The sequence below is a fragment of the Euprymna scolopes genome, chromosome 20, assembly GCF_053919585.1.
Source record: "Euprymna scolopes isolate OS-2025 chromosome 20, ASM5391958v1, whole genome shotgun sequence".
Classification (NCBI taxonomy): Eukaryota; Metazoa; Mollusca; class Cephalopoda; order Sepiida; family Sepiolidae; genus Euprymna; species Euprymna scolopes.
In genome coordinates, this window is record NC_136501.1 from 1224937 (window position 1) to 1245145 (window position 20209).

Below are 20209 nucleotides of genomic sequence, written 5' to 3' on the forward strand. Positions count from 1 at the left end.
GCTTTAGTAGGGTGTGTCCCAATTCCTGCTGTAGCTGTTCATTTGAACCTGAAATCATAAAAATTGACCAGTCATCCAATAAGATGTATAGCAATAACATACTAAATTTTCAAGAGTCTACAATTTTAAATGCTTGTACAAAAAAAGTCTGGAAACTTATTGACGGCACATCGTACTTGTAAACTAAGCACAGAGACGCAACAATGCAGTGACATAACAGTGCAGGATCTATTGGATCAGAAATTCCTTCTTGAACCAGGTCACAGAGATGGGGAAGGGATAGTAGCTGGTACAGTGACCCAAATGTGTCAATAATGCTCCATGAAATTCAGTTGTACTCGTAACTTAAGAAAACAAAAACCATCAGCAGCAGCTTAACTGATCTTTCATTCTTTTCATATCTAATGTCAAGGTTAACGGCAAATTTAAGGGCAAGGTTACATAGGACAAAGCTAAGTACATAACTGGTGATAGAGATGCGATATATGCATCTAAAAACAGGATTTTAAAAAAGTAGCTACTACTAATATAGAAAAAGGATTAATAAAGTCAGTGATGGGTTTGTTTGGAAGTGAATTTCTCAAAGTCGTTCAATGCATATAAAATGGACGTTAAACCGAATATGATGATGATACTGCTACTAATCTATAATATAAATCTCACCTGTCTGTTTAAATGTATGTATGTATGTATGTATGTATGTATGTATGCATGCATGTGTCAGGTCATGTCATATGCTACTGGTACCATGTAACCCAGTACTACCTGTCTCATGGTCGGGTCACCGGCGACTAAACTGGTTCCCCCACCAGACTTGTTTGGTGAGGAGAGCGGCTAGTCTCCCTGGAGGATTAAAAACAAGACCTTCCAAAGGGCGAATGAACTCTTTTTCTGGGTCAACGGCCAACTAGCACCGTGTATATTTGTGTGTGTGTATATGTGTATTGGGGTGGAGAGGGCTCCCGTAAGCCGTGGTGAAGGCAACCTTTCTAGGAGAAGCAAATCTCTGATTTAAAAAACCATAAAGCGGAAGACCAGTACCCGCATTAAGCTGGTCTGCAGTTTAATTTGTTGCTGGTTATCTTGCTCTTGCTTGTTGTTGGATCTCAACATTTTGAACCGAGAGAGAGACTTAGCTGTCGTACAAAGCTAAGACTCTGTAACATCATCTTTGTATAGATACTCCCTCAGGTATTTGGGCTCATGGATTTTAAATGTCTGAGGGAGTGGCACTCGTCTGACAAGACGTTGCAATCATCATGCATGTTTGATGTATGCATATAATTTTAATTAATATACTTATATCATTTTTATTAATTTAATTATAATTTTTATTAATATATTTATATAATTTTTAATTTAATTATGTAATTTTTATTATAATTATAATTTTTATTAATATACTTATAAGATTATATTAATAATAAAATTATATAATTTTTATTATTATTATTATTATCATTATTATTATTATTATTATTATTATTATATATAATTGTTATTATTAATATAATTATATGATTTTTTTAAATTATAATCATTGGAAGATAATGAATAACTGTTTTTAGAATGGACACTTAGAAAAATCAAGTTTGTTTGCTTTAAAAAATAAATATTTAAAAATATTTATTTTTTAAATATATTGGGAGAGAGAAGCCTTATCTCTATTCAACACTATGAATGGTCCTAAAATATATTTTCAATTAATATTTTTTTTAAATAATTCTTTTTTTGCAAACAGTCTTTTAAAAACTGTATCTCCATCAAGAACGGTCATAAAATCTATTTTCAGTCAATAAGTTCCTGTATTATATCAAAACTGTTATAAAAAGTATATTTGTGGGGCAGGGAGTTTCCTACTTTTAAAACTATAACTTCCTCAAGAACAGTCATAAAATCTATTTTCAATCGATATTTATTCCATAATTGCCCAATTTTCCTATTTGATAAAAATTGCTCTATTTTATGTGGCAATTTTTTCACGACCCTGCAACAAATGAATGTTACCAAATGCGAGATAAATTACTCTTCTACCTATATTTGTGCTTAAGCTTATTTTGAAACATGTTTTAATTAAAAAATAAACCTAGTGTCCACTCTGTTAGAGCAAAAAATGCTGCCCAGGACACTTGATAATCACTCAAAATCAAAAATGAAACAAAATGCTGGTAGAAACACACCCAATAAATGTCAATTATGGTGTGAAAAATGTAACGTCTGCCAGCATTTTATTTAATTTTCGACTTTTGAGTGATTAGATTAGTAATAAAAAAAGTTTAATGAATGTCTTTAAAAAGTTTGAATGAGTTGAAAAAGATTATCATTTTACATTAAATTTATATATGAAACTGATTTCGTATGCAAAATTCTTATGTTTTTTTGTTTTTTTTTCTTTCTGAGACCTAATTATCTAAAAAAAAAAAAAAAAATAGAATCTCATTTTTGGGGGAGTGAAGGTGTTATTCTACAAATTTGCCATTATTATTATTTATAGTTATTATTATTATCATCTCTATCTGGTTTTTCCTTTTAAAGTAAATCAAATCCATCTAATAACTAACAAAACTGTTATAATTGAGAAAAAAACATTTTGTCGTAGATGGAAGGCAGAGAATAGTTAAATCCCCTCTCTCTCGCCATGTTAAGAACAGCTTTCTAAACAGTAACATTTTTATGTAGAAACTCATTTTTGACATGAGACAGGCTTTGCTAACAATTCTGTTCCTACACTGCTTTCGTTGATTCTCTTTGTTTATAAAAGTTTCGAATAAAATTCACGACGAATAAATGTGAATTGGTATTGTTTTAAAAGAAAAAACAAATCTTGATTTAAAAATTTTAATCAAAGGAAAACATTTGCGAAAAATTTTTTTTTAGAAAGATCTACTTTTGTAATATCCACCCCTCTTCACTCCCAAGTGTGTTTTTTATATTTTGCAAAAAAATATGAGGACATTACGTGGAGGTTTTAGTCATGGGAACAGTTTTAAAAACTATTAAATTTTTAAATTAATATTTAGAAATTTTTAAGGAATTGTAATCTGTACTTGAGAACAAAATTGCTAATTGTATTGGAATTGGGAAAAATTTTGGATTCGTCCCATCACTATAATAATATAAATATACAATAGAAGCCCCTGGATACGGCATTAAAAATTAGTAACAAAATACAGTCCAATATATAATACCCATGTATATAATCAAATAACATTATAAATAACACTATAAGGTGGGGCAAATACTGTAACCAGGGTCCGGAAAAACATATTCCACATTATAACTTGAAAAAACTGTATGCTGGAGCCACTACATTCTGGGGTTCTACTGTATGTATGTATGTGTGTATGTATTTATGTATGTATGTATGTATGTATGTATGTATGTATGTATGTATGTATGTATGTATGTGTGTGTGTATATATATATATATATGTCGGTTGGACTGTTTACATTTTGACTATCCGTCGCTGAGTTTATTTGTGAAAAAATGTGTGAATTTGTTTATATCATCGTCAGTTACTATTCCAAAAGTGTTTGTCTCAACCAAACTTTTTATTTAAAAAAAAAAACAAAGTGAGAGACCAGTACCCGCATTAAGCTGGTCTGCAGTTTGACTTGTTGCTGGCTATCTTGCTCTTGCTTGTTGCTGGATGTCAACATTTTGAACCGAGAGAGAGATTTAGCTGTCGTACAAAGCTAAAACTCTGTAACATCATCTTTGTATAGATACTCCCTCAGGCATTTGTCTATTATAAAAAAAAAAGAAAAAGGTCCTGTGGCCATAAAAAAGCTGTGATGTGTGTACGTCTGTAATGCTGGATGCATGTAACAATTAATCTGCCATCATTATATGTATCTATGTATGTATATTTATATATGTATGTGTATGTATATTTATATATGTATGTGTGTGTATATTTATATATGTACATGTGAGTTTATATGTATTTATATCTATGTGTATATGTATGTATATGTGTCTATGTGTATATATGTTTGTGTGTGTACATATATACATTTATAAATGTTTGTGTGTATGTATGCAGGTGTGTATGTATATGTATGTGTGCATGTATGTGTGTATGTGTATGTAGATAAGTGTATGTATATTTATGTGCGTGTGTGTATGTATTTGTATATGTGGATGTATATGTATGTATATGTGTGTGTATGAATGTGGGTATGCATATGTATGTTTATGTATTATGCATTGTATATTATGCATTGTGTATGTATATGGGTATATATGAGCGTATGCTTATAGACATGTATGTATGCATGTATATATTTATATGTATGTATACCAATGACCGTCTTGTTTATGTTTGCATGTGTGTGTGTGTATGTATATGTATGTGTGCATATTGTGTATTGTGTATGTACGCATGTATATATGTGTGTGATATGTGTACATATGTATGTGTGTGTGCGTGTATATATATGTATGTATAACAATGACCGTCTTTAGTGTCATGTCTGCTTGAGCATGTGAATTCGCTGGCAGGACTATATGTCATTTTTCGGGCTCATGAACTTTCAGTGTCTGAGGGAGTGGCACTCGTCTGACAAGACGTTGCAATCATCATGCATGTTTGCCTAAAACATTCGACAGGGGCGACGGATTTTCACGAGATTGATATCGTTTTGTAGCTCGTCCCTTTGGACGACAAATATCGAAAAATTGGCTAAAAACATGAATTCCTTCATCCTCAACTGGCCACTTTTCTACAAGGATGGGTCGCTTTTTTTTGCCGATATTTTCGAAAGTCATCCCTTCTTTTTAATTGATTAGCCTTAATTTAAACCCTCGTCACTTCCGTTTTTTGTTTTTTGTTTTTTTTTTTTTACATGGAGGTCACCACTTATCAAGGCCCAATAGCCACTCAGGGATAAGGGTTATTGTGTGTACAGTAATCAAAGGGATAGTGTAGCAATAGTATTGGAGAATTGGTAAGGTGTCATTATTTAGAGGGGCGGTTCATCAAGAATTTGTTTGTGTTGGACTTGAAGAGATCCAGGTTGAAGTCGGGAGGGAAACAGGCAAGCGGAATAGCGTTCCACAGGCGTGCAGTTCTAAGAAAGAAGCTTTGTTCATGGAATCTACGTTTTGATTTAGGCACAGGTAAGGAGTGGGGACAATTATTGACGGTGGTTTCAGCTAGTCGGATGTTTTTTGAAAAAGATTGGCGAGGGGAGACCAGAGAATGGAGCTCAGACGAGCACTTGCCATGGAAATAACGATAGAACAACGACAGACTCACTACGTCTCTTCTGTGGGAAAGAGGTTGCAGGGTAGAGAAAAGGGCATCCCCCACCAAGCCACGAAGTCTATTTTGTACTCTGTCAAGGCAGGATAGGCTGTTTTTAGCAGCTCCCGCCCAGATGTGGCAGCAGTACTCCATCTTTGGACGTACTTGGCTCTTATATAGATAGAGAATTGCATCATTGGTGAGATATCTTCTGGAGCGGTAGAAGGATCCCACCATTTTCCCAGCGACCTTGGCCACAGACTTGATGTAGGTGTTCCATTTAAGATCAGGAGTAAAGGTCAAACCCAGAAGCTTATCAAAACATGGGGCCTCCCCTAAACGAGAGCCATTCATTTCAATTGATGCCAGATGGGCATCAGAGCGTTTATGGTGTAGAGATAGGAGCTTGGTCTTATATTCATTAAAGGTAACAAGCCACCTCTTTCCCCACTGCACCACATGCTCAAGATCAGAGGAGAGAGAATCAGAGAGAACATCATCATTTATGGCCTTTGATGTGTTGCCATAGATGGTCGTGTCATCAGCATAGATTTCAACGAAAGATTTTAGTATGTGTTTTGGGAGATCATTGATGTAGATCAGGAAGAGAGTTGGACCCAGTATGGACCCTTGAGTGACTCCAGCATTAATAGTGTGGGCCTCTGATTTCTGCTCATCAACCACTACTCTTATGAGCCTATCTGAGAGAAATGATTTAATGATCGAGAAAACATTTCCAGTTATACCGTAGCTGGAAATCTTGTAAAGTAGGCCTTTATGCCAAACCTTATCAAAGGCCTTTGATATGTCGAGAGCAATTGCCCTAGAAATGAAGCCTTTTTCGAGAGATTCGCTAATCCTGTGGGATATAACCGTTAGCACATTTGCTGTAGATCTAGCAGAACGGAAACCATATTGCGTGTCGCTAAGAAGGTTATTTCTGTTGAGGTGGTTGACTACTTCTCTATTTATTGTGGATTCCAGCAACTTACTCATGACACACAGGAGACTTATTGATCTGTACTGAGAGGGGGATGACTTATCACCTGAATTCTTAAATACAGGGCATACTGATGAGGTCTTCCAGGGTGTTGGAAAGCACTTCTCCTTAAGGCAACGCTTAAACAGTTTAGTAAGTATGGGGGCAAGTTCTGGTTGTAATTTTTTAGCAATGACCGCACCGGCAAAGACATCACGTTTTTTTTTTTTTTTTTTTTTTTTTTTTCACATTCTTTTCCTCCTTCGTGGTACGGATTCGAGCCTGCCTGTCTGCCTACTACCACTTTTTTTTTTTGCTCAACACACACCTCCAAACACCCGGGCAACGCCAGGCACCCAGGCTAGTAGTATATTAATCCCAATCCTTTTCAGATCATAAGTCGCTGCCACAATGAGCACAGCACAAACTGCCTCTGCTACTGACAGTGTTACATAATGAGAATCGAAGTCTTTGATTGAAAATTGAAAAATAACAGATTGGTTAAAAGGTGCCAGAATGACAGACTTGCTACATGATTGACAGGTGTGAAGTCAAAGTATGACCTCGGTAGATGGAAGGATCCAGAAAGTATGTTATTTTCGTCAGTAATAACATGAATTCTCCAGCTAAATTGACGGCTATCGGACGCATGATGCGATAGCTAGTCCCAAACCCTAGTACAGTTAAGGAAAGGTAAGTCATGAAGCGATTCTAGTCTCTCTCTCTCTCTTTCTCTCTCTCTCTCTCTCTCTCTCTCTCTCTATATATATATATATATATATATATATATATATATATATATATCAAAATGGCGTAATGTAAGCAAACTATAAGGTATTTTGCAGCTTCTCTTCCAATTTTCAGATTTTTTAATCATGTCCAAACGCATTTTATTTCCTTTTGGTGGATTGATTGTTGCTATTTCTTCTGATGAGTTAAGGACAAAATGGAGTCACTGATTGATATAATAATTAAGTGATTGATTTTGTGCTATGAAACAAATACTGTCAAGAGTTCTGTCAACTGAATTAAAAGAATAAATTCCAAGATGGTCAACATCATGAAATTTGGAATAAAGACTTTTGTCATTCATTCATTATATGCTTTGTAATTATATTGAGCTTCTTAAAAAGGAAATATAAGTGAACAAAGAATACTTCCACAGAAATATATATATATATATATATATATATATATATATATATATATATATATATATATATATATATATATTTGGGTAGGTTATCCATTAAAAGGCGTTGAGTGAAATTTGAAAATTAAATAAGATACGTGTTACATTGAACTCTTTAAAGCCAAATAGCTGCAGCGCAATCTTTTTTTTTTACCTTTATAAAATAAACGAATGTTCTTTGCCATTGTGTTGAATGGGGGAAATTGAGTTGAGTCCACATGATGTTAACTGTGGATTTGTCTGTAGCTGGATAAATACATGTGGTCGCGCGTGGTTTGAAAATTTCGGTAGGTTATCCATTAAAAGTTTAGCTCTTATGCACAGATCATCGTATAACGATTAGATCACTGTCTGACTGACGTAAAGAACATTTAAAATTAAAATGTTTAAATTCAACGTTATTTCACGCAGTTAATGGTAGCCGAATGTATACAGTCTTTGCTAATCGAGCCAGAGATGTCTCGTGTTGCCGAGTTCAAATCGTTCGACTGGTGTTAATCGTGACACCCTGCACTGAAGATTCCCGAAAGGATGAAACACTAGAGTCTGTAGGTACTTAATTATTATAGTAAAAAAATAATTATATATATATATATATATATATATATATATATATATATATATATATATATATCAGCAATGGAACGATTCCAATATCTTTCCTAATTCTGATACAATTACTGATTTTGTACTAAATTTCCAATTCCGATACAATTACAGATTCCGATTCTTTATAAATTTCTAAATATTTAATTATAAAATTGTTGTTTTTCCCCTATTACAGTAAAAACACACATTAAACGTGCATATATTTTCTCAAACGTAAAAAAACACACTTGTATGGGCGATCTATAGATTTTAAATTTACCGGTAGTTTAAAATCAATAAGTTGAAGGTTTTGTTTTAAACAAAATCAAGCAAAAAACAGATTCTGATACTGATTTCGATACCTCAAAAAGTTCTGATTTTTCTGATTCCCAATTCCAATTCCAATTAATCATCCTAATACTAATATATATATATTACACTAGTACCAGTTGCTGTATCTCAACCCCTGGGATGAGTTATTGGAAATAAATGAGCGTATAGAAGCAAGAAGTTTAAATTAAAACTTATTTTGGATGGGTTAGTGCGGTTGTCCTTTGTTAATTGTCAGAATCTAGCACTGTCTGCGAAGTCAAGGGAGATAGATGGTTTAATAGATAGTAGTTCTTGGTCCTAAAGCTATTGATCATATTGTTGATTGTTGGCGATGACAGCAGTGGCTTTGCTGTTTAACTGTTGAGAAGATGGTGATGATGGCAGTGGCTATGCTGCTGATTGTTGAAAGCTGGTGACGGTGGCGATGGTGTTGCTGCTGTTGATTATTGTGGAGATATTGATGATGACAACTGCACTCCTTGAGGCTTGGACACACACTGCTGCTGTTGTCGGTACCCAGTAGAATTTATACTTTGCACTTGGACAAGAGCCTTGCGTGGTAGGGAGTTGTTTTGTATCTCAGTTTCTGTGTCTTAATTCGTGGTTAGGGTTATCTGTTTGGTATGTTCACTTGTTCGTTTCAGATTAATGCTGATAAATTTGTAGATATATTTGAGTAAAAATCCTTCTCCCACAGTGTCCTCTGAATTAATTATTTTTGCCAATATACGTCATGGGAGATCCCGAACCTGTGATATTCACACTTCAGACTTGATTGTTTTTAAGCCGAATCGTCCTTTCTGGTATTTTTCTTGCCAAAATGAGTTGCGAATTATACTGATAACATGGACACCTAAAAAACAGTCCGATTGGTTTATGTCAATGAACAGGGTTCGTTTTCAGCGCTGCCATTGCTGTTACTATCACTGCTCCTGCTAATTCTGTATTTTGTTCGTACTGCGATTAACATTTGCTATATGTAAATCTGAAGAGATATACAATATAACACACACATACACATATATATTTCATTAATGAAATATGCTTAAGGAAAAAATACTGCCTAAATCTCTCTCTCTCTCATATATATATATATATATATATATATATATATATATATATATATATATATATATAAGTGTTGGGACGATTAATCAAAATCGAAACTGGGAATCGAAAAAATCGGAACTTTTAAGTTATTGGAAAAAACGATTCTTGAAATTGTTTATTATTTGGTTTGTTTTTGTTTAAATCTTAATTTTCCATTCAGCTACTAAAGGTAAAACAGTTAATATGTATTGATTTTTAGCTACAAACAAAATTCAACTCTATAGATCACTCACACAATGCATTTTTATGTTCACAAAAATGTATACCTTATATCACATACGTTTTTATGGTAATCTAAAGAAAAACATCAGTGATTTTAAAGAATGGTAATTGCATTGATGTTATATAATGGTTTTTCATTATTATTGTTTTTGTTGTTATTATTCATTGTTATTGTTCTTTGTTAAAAGTGAGTCTTAGAGTCTTAGAGAGTCTTATTAAGAGGGATGTTGTTGTTGTTATTGTTATGAAGAGATTCATATATATAAAATGTTCGTACTTAGAAGTGTAGATATGAGATGTAGAGTTGAGACAGTCTTAGTGTTCACATTGTGTATGTAAAGACATTTTAAAACACATGATGTAGAAGACATATAATGACAATTTTCACTTTACCTTTTGGTAGAATTACAACACAAAGACGACGTTTATAAAAACACATGATGGGTTTATTTCTTCTCCCGACCGGTCGTGGTTTTCATAGTCAAGAATTCAAGTTTCACATTCTAAGTTTCAAAGGTGACCGTCTCGCTTCTAGACGTTCGAATCCCATGTCTTGACTGTCGTCGTCTGTTGTCCTCAGACTCTCTCTCAGACTCTCCCTGCTTAACTCTAAAGTTTCTAACTATATCGAGAACTTCCCATTTTCCATGACGTCATACACATGTTAAAACATGTGTCTTCTTTCACGTGTTCTGGAAATGCGTGTCCAAAACTTTTTCCTTTGTTTACAAAAGGAATTTTAACCTATATTCCCAGTAACCTATATTTCCAATATGTTAAAAACATGTTTATTAAATTATCTTATAGTTACATTCTTCAATTGAATTTTCATAACAGAATTGAAAATGCACATTCTTTTCTTAAAGCTATTTTATCTCTAAGCTTAACAATGGTTTGTTTTACATTCCATTTGCTAATTCTCTCTCGTAATCTATTTCTAAACCTAAATTACGAGGTTCGAATTTCGTCTATTCTATTTCATTTTCATTTTAACTAAATCTCTCTTTTTTTATACTTACATGAAAAGGGGACAGCCCTTATCATGTAACATTGAAATCGCAATTTAAAATCAGAATCTGTAATTGCATCGGAACTGGGATAAATTTTGGAATCGTCCCATCACTAATGTATTATATGTGTGATTCTAAATTCATATGGCATAATCACGTTTAACACACCAGTTCCTGTCAGATCACTTAATTAAGCAACGATGAGTCTGGCCAGTATCAGATGGGTGACCATTTGGAACTTCCAGTATGTGCTCTCCGCTTATCTCGGCATTGTTTCCAGTCATCCTGGACTTCTCCTTGCCACTGGACTCAAGCAGTGCCGATTCAGATTATGGTTGGAGATTGTGCAACCCTTGCCACACAATTACACACACAGCTGCCCCTACAGGCAGTATACTTTGCCTTTTGAGATTGAACGGAAGCATCAAAATTCGAAATTCTCATATGAATTAAGCCTCTATCTGAAATAAGACTTGTGTTTCTGCAATCGGTCACAAGAAGAAACAAGGAATTTGTATATTGATATTATGCACGTGACATCCCAGTAGCAGTCGTAAATGATCACCAAACTTGTGTAGATATTATCAGTCTACCCTTTTTTGTTTTCCCTGTCCCATCTACTTCTGCCTTATCTCCTTTCCCTTTGCACCATTCATGGGGAATAAAAAAAATACTCTCTATTTATTTATAAAAAGAAAGCAATAAAAAAAAATCTCCACAAACGGAAAGTTCTTGGGGGGGGGGGAAACTGCATTCAGCCTTACACTAGCAATGTGAAGAAAAAAAAAAGGAAATTATTTTTTGTTGTGGTAGAAAAACGAGTTCTTACTGTGAATGTCTTACAACAAAGAGTAACCAGGGATTGGAGCTCAGTCCAGCAATTTCTATAATAAAAATAACAAGAGTAGAAAGAGACTAGCAACGTTTGTTCTGTGAGAAAAGGGTTGTAAGACACAGAAAAGGTTACATCCCACTAGATTTCGAAGTCGATTTTTGTACTTTGCTAAGACAAGAAAGAGTGCATTGAGTGATACTTCCACAGATGTGGTAGTAGCGCTCCATTTTGTAATTGAGTCCATGCAGAGATTATCTCGCAATTCCAACAGAAACAGTTTTATTTTTGTAACACTCGGACCCACACGTTGTCTGAGACTTCATTGCAAAGGAACAAATAAAAAAAATCTGATTCGGCTTTTTTTCTGTTTTGTTTTGTTTTCAACTGTTCATTTCGTCTGCCATGAGATTAACAAAACCCTGCTGTCTCGACACCAGCTTAAAAGTTTCTTGTCACCACAGGATCATACAGAGGCCAGCCAGTGTTTTCTCGCCCTTGACTTTCACACATCCATCTCGTCCTGCGTGCATTTTGCTTCTCTGTCGACCACATGTTGTAATTTTCTCCTTTTCTTGTGATGCAAGCTCATGCACACGTGCTAATTTGCATACATGCTTTAACGGCTGCTGCTGCTAATATTTTCGTTATTTTCCTTCAGCTCCTGCTAATATTTTCACATGCTCTGTTACATTTTAACAAAAATAACAAAATATTAAAGAACATTTATTGAAAAAAAAAGTTACCTTAATTTTTTTTCCGATGTCATTGGAAAGTGTAAGTGTTAATGATGTGATTAAAGTCATATTTTCTTGTTTCGCTGTTTTCTTGATCAGATCTTCCGTAATGTATCGCACACCCATTTTTGATCCTGCTTAAGAAAAGAGAATGTGCTTTAAAACGAATATTAAAAAATCAACTCAAGTAATTCAGATGCAAAGCAATCATTTATTCTGAAATTTTTAATAGAAACACATTCAGTGCACTCATCCCGTTGAACAATGCACACTCATTTGAACTCGGCATTTTTGCACTGAATCACTTGCACTCACACATACTCATCCATCATCTTCAATAATGTAGACTCACTGGCACTTATCATCTTCAACAGTGCAAACTAAATCCAATGTGTAGTTACTACTACTACTAATACTACTACTACCACAACAACAACAACAATAATAATAATAATAATAATAATAATAATAATAATAATAATTGTTGTAAGATCAGAACTTACCTACATCATGGACTCTTCTAGTACTATATTACCATGTGAAATAACACTCTCAATAAGCAGTATCATAATACCGTAGAATCAGCAGGAGTACTAGTAGTATGCAGCATGTGCGATAACCCATAATGGACACCACCTGATAGTAAGCTCCACTTACCCTTTATCCCATCCTTGCAACCTTTTTGGTTAATATATCTTCCTTACACCTAATCCGTGTTCAATGTTTTCCTTCTGTAGTCCCAACCATTGGCCCACATCATCAATAATAATAATAATAATTCTGATTTCGCTTATGAACGTCTCTCTGGAAAGGGATAGGATTAATTTCCAGAGGATTTCCCTTAATCCCGGCTTCAAACCAGGAGCTTCAAAGATCAAGGGTTTTCCTAAGGTTGTTGGTGGTACCTATAATTGCAGAGGTTTGAAGGCCGCCTAAAACATTGGGGATTTGTAGTTTTTCAATTGTCCTTCCAGACGACTTGATACTACTCCTAGTGTACCAACTACGACCGGGATTATTTGCAGTAGCGGCTCGTGCCTGAGATTAGTGGGGGTGCTGCTTCAAAAATTTTATGTATTTTTTTAATATCGTGTAAAGGAATTCGAATATATAAATAAATATTTAATCAAATAATAAACAAACATTCAAATAAATATTCAAATATATAACAAAGACAAATAATCAATCAGAAATGGATAATACGCAAAAACTTTTTTATTAAAAAGATTTTTTTAAATTATGTACACTTTACAGAATAAAATAATATATATATTTATTCCTTCTAAACTTTTCAGATTAAATAAAATTTTGCGTTTTTTTTTTTTTTTTTTTGCAAACAAACGAAAAACATTTTTAAAAATAACTTATTTTTTATAAAAACAAAAAAGAAAAACTTTGAAATTTATCTGCCTCCCTACGAGTGTTAATTTAGGAGTTTACTATTTGAAAATAGCGTTTTATTTAATAACAGTTTTATTTACAAAAATTATTTTTAAAGATGTATTTATAACAAAACGTATTTGTAAATAAAATGCAAAATAAAAAAGTTTACATTTTTATATAGTGAGCAAACAAACAAAAATATTTAAAGATACAAAATTTTATTTACAAATCTTTTAACAACTTGCTTTTTATATGAAAAGAACAAATTTGGCTATTTACTGACCTTCCCATGCCGGTAAAGATCGACATAAAGTGGATAGTTATTATAAGAAAATAGGATGTCATATATAAGCATTATAAAACATCGAATTTTAATGTAGCTTTCTTCCCAAAAAAACAAAAAATTAAAATTGTCTCAGTCCAGAAGGATTTCTAATTACTTTTTTTTAATGCGTATTATCTGACCCATCTACTAACAAATTCAATGTAAAGTTTAAAAATGCATAATTATTAAAAAAAAAACTGTGTTTTTTTTGTTTTTTTACTTACAAACACATTTTAATTAAAAAATCTTGAGTAAAAAATCCATTTTTCAAAGTGTAAAACTTCTAACATTGTCCTTGTCGGAGGCAAATAAATGCTAATTTTTTTATATCTAAAACATACACGCTAAAAAGATTTCTAACTAAAATATATTTTCAACATAAAATGTTTCTTCGCTTTTTTACTTCTAGGAAAAAATGTAAACAGTTGTTTTTGTAAAGTTTAGTTGTTGCAAAATAAATAGCATTTAAAACTAATTTAAAGAAACAAACAAAAAGGCAGGTAGATGGAAAAGTAACTTTATTTTTATGGTAAAATTTATTTATTGTATATTTGGTTTTTACTCTTGGCCGCATGTTAGCTTCACTGCTAAATTCCCGAATACTTTTAATAAATAAAAATAAACAGTTTCTGCATATTATATATTTCCGTCTGCTACCGACTTAAATCCCAACGCTAAAAGTGTGCGTATTTAAAAAAAATAGCACAATATTTTATGTACAAGAACACGTTATGTGCAGATTTTAATAATAATTTTAAAAAATATAAGTAAACCTCCTTTCTTTTTTTTTTTTCAATAACAATGTTATCATATTTATACAGGCGCACACTCTAAGCAAACAATGAATTTCACGACACGGAACTGCGCCGAGCGACAGTTCTTCCAGCAGCTTTCATCGGCTGCCTAAAGCGTCTAATCCGCGCATGCGTACAAGAGAATTTCATTAAGAAAGTGTAACTGTGAATTTAACAGCTCCAAGCAAGTTTTATTTTTGTTATTATATGAATTTGGAGATACCGACATTAAAGTTAATGATTTTATAATGTACACATAGAAAAAAAATAAATAAATAAATAATAATAATAAACAAACAAACGTATTATTTTTAATTTTATCATTAATAGTGTGTAGAAATAACTTGGGGGTGCTGCAGTCCCACAGTTCCATGCACGAGCCGCCACTGATTATTTGTGTTTTAACCCCGTGTATACGCCTTATCTCCAAGGCCAATAGAGCATAATTGCTCCACTCCTCATTCTCCTTCTCTCTCACATTCCTGTCCCAGGGTACTGAGAAGTCTACAATCTGCCAGTTTTTTGAGACCTTGTCAATGACGACAAAATACGGGCGATTATGTTCCAATCGCTTGGTCGTTATGACACTTTTGTCCCACCATACCTCTACCTTGCCATCCTCACTTTTTCTCACTTCATGAAGCACCTCCTCAAACCATTTTCCAGCACACTTCACCCCAACCCTCTTACACACCTCCCAATATCCCATGCGATCGTGTCTTTTGTGGTACTCTCTCTGGGCCAGTCCACTACACCCTGCTGCAAGGTGCGCAATTGATTTTGAGGTCTTACCACAAATCCGGCATTTTGCAGCAATTTCCTCTCCTAGAACCACTTTTTTGAACAATCGTGTTCCTAATGTCTGCTCTTGTGCTGCACAAACAAAAGTTTCAGTACTCTTAGCCAGATACCTAGCTCTAAGCCATTGCCATTATCTTTCATCAGCCACTTCTGCTATATCCTGGAAGAACCTTCCATGCATTTTCTTCCTAGCCAGTTCCTCTGCCCTTTCTCTCTATATACGTTTCACATAATCAGCCTTGGTCTCACATACTCCACTTCATTGGCCACAACCTTAAGCATCCACTCCCTACTTCTAACTACATGCTCCTTCAACGACATCTCCTCAGTTCTAACACAATCTTTTACACTTTTCAATCCTCTCCCACCATCTTTCCTCTTTTGATACAGCCTTGCTACGCTACTTTGAATGTGAAATATACCAAACATTGCTAAAACTTTTCTTGTTTTGATATCCATGGCAAGCAAATCCTTGCCAGACCCTTCTAAAATATCTCAAAACACTGACTGCCCATGCATTTACTGCTTTCATTAGATTTTCTCCATACAGTTTCGACTTTGCAATTAGTTTCACTCTTCTAAGATACTCCTTCCTGACTTTTTCTTTCATTTCTCTGTTCATGATGCCTACACCCTCCAGCACTCCTAAATACTTATATCCTGTATCTTCTATTTCCTTCATGATTTCTCCATTTGGCAGCACTATTCCATTCGAATGAAACTTTACTCCTCTTTTCATCACCAGCACCGCACATTTACTAATCCCAAACTCCATCCCAATGTCTTCTGAGTATGTCCCCACAAGTTCTACCAGTCTCTCCATTTCCTTTTCATTTCTACCGAATATTTTCAAATCATCCATAAACAGTAGATGGTTGAGGCGTCTGTCACCAGATCCAAAGTTATACCCCAGTTTTTCTCTCTTCAAGAGGATGCTCAGTGGCATCATTATCATTACAAAAAGAAGTGGCGATAACGAATCTCCTTGAAATATCCCACGTTTAATGCCAACCTGCCCCATCTCCTCTCTGTTTGCTGTCAGCACCTTTTCCATTGAGCCATACTTGTCTCCAAAAGCCCTACCACATTGTCAGACACCTTCATCATCAATAGTATTTCACGTATCCATGAATGAGGAACCATGTCATAAGCCTTTCTGTAATCGATCCATGCTACGCTCAGATTTCTCTTCTTCTTCTTCTTCTTCTTCTTCGCATCCTGCATTATTGCTTTATCAATTAGTAGTTGCTCTTTAGTACCTCTCGAGCCTTTCCGGCACCCCTTTTGTTCATCAGGAAAAACACCAAAACACCATTACTCTCTAGATGTTCATAAATTTTCTCCGCAAATATTCCAGTCAACAGTTTCCACATCAATGGCAGACATGTAATTGGTCTATAATTATTGGCATCTGTTCCTTTTGCAGGATCTTTCCTAATCAGTGTTGTTCTTCCCTTCGCAAGCCAATCAGGGACATTTCCCGACTCTACAACCCTTTGCAGAGCAGCAGCTATAGGTGGATAAAGGCATGGAAACTGTTTAAACCAGAAGCCCATCACTCCATCTGGACCAGGTGCCTTCCAGTTTGTCATCCTTCGTATGCCAGCTTTAACGTCATCGATGGTTATCTCAACGTTCTTTATCTGTTGCATTTCTGATAGCCTTTCTCTGACCTCTCCCAACCAGCTAGCCTTCTCATTATATCGCCCTTCGACAGACCAAATCCCACTCCAGAACTTCCTTGCATCTTTTGCATTTGGAGTGTTGTTATTTCCCGCCTGTTTACTACCATTTAATTCTTTATACAGCTGAGACTGATTGTTCCGGAAAAGGTTGTTCTGCTGAAATGCAACACTTTTTCCAACAAAGTTCCTAATTTTTATACCACCAGTGTGAACCTTCTCTTTCAACATTTTTAGAATGTTCATCGTTCCCTTTTCCAGCAATCCATACCTCCTTTCAAGCTCGTCCTTAGCTTTCTGTCCTAGTTTAACTCCTTTTCTTATTACTTCGATTCTACCAATGTCTTTCCGCCACCGTTTAATTTAATACTTTCTTCAAGCCGCCTCTGCCAGTGTGGCCTTCTATCCTTCATTTTTCCCTTTTTCTTCTATAATAAGCCAAGATGATTTGCAATAACGTATGACGCTGCATATAGAAGCCTGTTAAGTTCCGTAATCGGTATGTTCTTTCTTATGATGTTGTGAATTACTCCTTGAATTATTTTTACCTCGTTTTTCACCTTCTGCCTATCACTACTCTTCATACTTGGAATCTCTATGATATCATCTCTAAGAAGAACCTCTCTTAACTTCTGAAGAACTTCTTTTTCTACAGAAGTCAAAGTTTGAACTTCATCACCACTTCTCCATACATCTGCTCCTTTCACTGGCTTCATTGTCTCAGAGTCAATGATCTCATCTGCCTTAGATCCTTCAAACTCTTTTTCATTACTTCCCCTAACCATAGGATTCCATACCTCCTCAGTTGTCCGCCTCTCATCATCGTTTACATTTCCCTTCTGCACTTCCACTCTCTCAGTTCTTTCATCAGAGCTAGTTTCATCAATTTTACTTTCGTTGTTCATTTCATTCCTAACCATCCATTCAATCTCTTCTCTTGCAATCACTGAAAGTAGGTTGTTATTTTTAATTTGCTTTAACTGGGATACCAAACTCGCGACACTTCTAGGCCCCACTTCTCTCGATTCCCATTCTTCCTTCATTTTTCGGATATATCCACCAGATTTACAACTTCCACTTCTTACAAAGCATTCCCACAATACTCATCTTTCCTCATCCGTCCATGTTTTTTTTACATTTCCTGTTCCAACTCCCTTCGTGTCTTGGTACCCTCTCTGACCATTCTCACTTCCCCTATATCCAGCCGCATCCTCAGAATTTCGAACAGTTGTATGATGACGACAGGACCCACCCTGTTGACCAGTGGGACACCTATCTGACTTGAGACTATCACAAGATGTTCTAGCCTCATCCACGTCGTTATTTTCAATATTTTGATTTGACATTCTCCCATAAATGGGGTTAGTGAATTGAAGGTTACACCACCACCGATAGTTTTATCGAGACATCATCTCTAGGAGGGTTCCCCAACAAGGTCGAAGATCCCCTCCCGACCTTTTTCCTCCATCACCACCACTATTCCCATTACCACCACCAACAACAATAGAAATAAAATCTACAATGCTAATAGCAACACTAATATCGGTAACAATAATATTAACAGCAAAAACAACAATAGCAATGACAACAAAAAACAACACCTACAATTACAGCTAGAGTAATAATAAAAAATGATAAAAATATACCACCATTACAACAACCACCACCACTACTAGTAATAATATTAGTGGTAATAGAAATAACCAATAAAGTACATTTTTTTTTTAAATAATAATAACAATAATAATGATAATGATGATAATGATAATAACAAAAATAATAATAATAATAATAATAATAATAATAAGTTGAATAATAATAATAATAATAATAACAATAATAATAATAATAATAATAACAAAAATAATAATAATAATAAGTTGAATAATAATAATAATAATAATAATAATAATAATAATAATAATAATAATAAGTTGAATAATAATAATAATAATAATAATAACAAAAATAATAATAATAATAATAATAAGTTGAATAATAATAATAATAATAAGTTGAATAATAATAATAATAACAATAATAATAACAATAATAATAATAATAATAATAATAATAATAATAATAATAATAATAATAAAAATTTCAGTTAGAAAAGCTTACTTTGTTCGTTTTTTGTTTTTTGTTTTTTTTTAAACTCCTCTGCCGATGTTGATTTTAGTCAGAAAAATGTACACAAAAACAGAAACATAAAACATCCAAATATGTGAAAGACAATTCCTCGTTTAACCGTGAATTCAATTTTTAAATACTAATTTCAGTTAGAAAAGCTTTTTCTTTTTTTCTCCCTCTGCTATTTTGTTTTTAAAACTCCGCCGCTGATTTTGCTGACGACAGAAACATGAAACATCCGAACATATGTAAGACAATTCCTTGTTTAACTATAAATTTCAAGTTTAAATCAAAATTTCGGTTAGAAATGCTTTTTTGTGTCGTTTGTTATTTTTTAAACTCCGTCGCTATTGTTGCTTTTGGCCAGAAAAAATGTACACAAAGACAGAAACATAAAACATCCGAACATGTGTAAGATAATTCCTTGTTTAACCATGAATTTCAAGTTTAAATCAAAATTTCGGTTAGAAACGCTTTCTTGTTTCATTTGTTATTTATTAATAATAATAATAATAATAATAATAATAATAATAATAATGATAATAATGATAATAATAATAATGATAATAATGATAATAATAATAATGATAATGATAATAATAATAATAATAATAATAATAATAATAATAATTAACAAGAGACCTACTTAAATTTAACCAAAATCGACTTCTGAATTGTAATTTGGAATTATTTGAGATGAGACTTCATAATCTGTATATTCCTTTTTTTGCGGACTATTATTCTCATCTTATAGTTGTTGTTTCACCACGTTTCAGGGCCCATGGCGCAGTTGAGTCTCTACGGTTCCAGGTGAGCATTGTCTAAAGATAGCAGTTTTAATC

At 33.8% G+C, this 20209-nt stretch overlaps 1 protein-coding gene across 5 annotated transcripts in view; it reads right to left on the reverse strand.

Annotated features, from left to right (window-relative positions):
• Positions 1-20209, reverse strand: part of LOC145241281 (uncharacterized) — a 292029-nt gene that overhangs the window by 236540 nt on the left and 35280 nt on the right. For all 5 annotated transcript variants that reach the window (XM_080104025.1, XM_080104023.1, XM_080104024.1 and 2 more), the window contains exon 4: positions 12262-12386. In XM_080104025.1, the coding sequence (XP_079960151.1) occupies positions 12262-12386 (125 nt within the window). The remainder of the gene's footprint in view (positions 1-12261; positions 12387-20209) is intronic.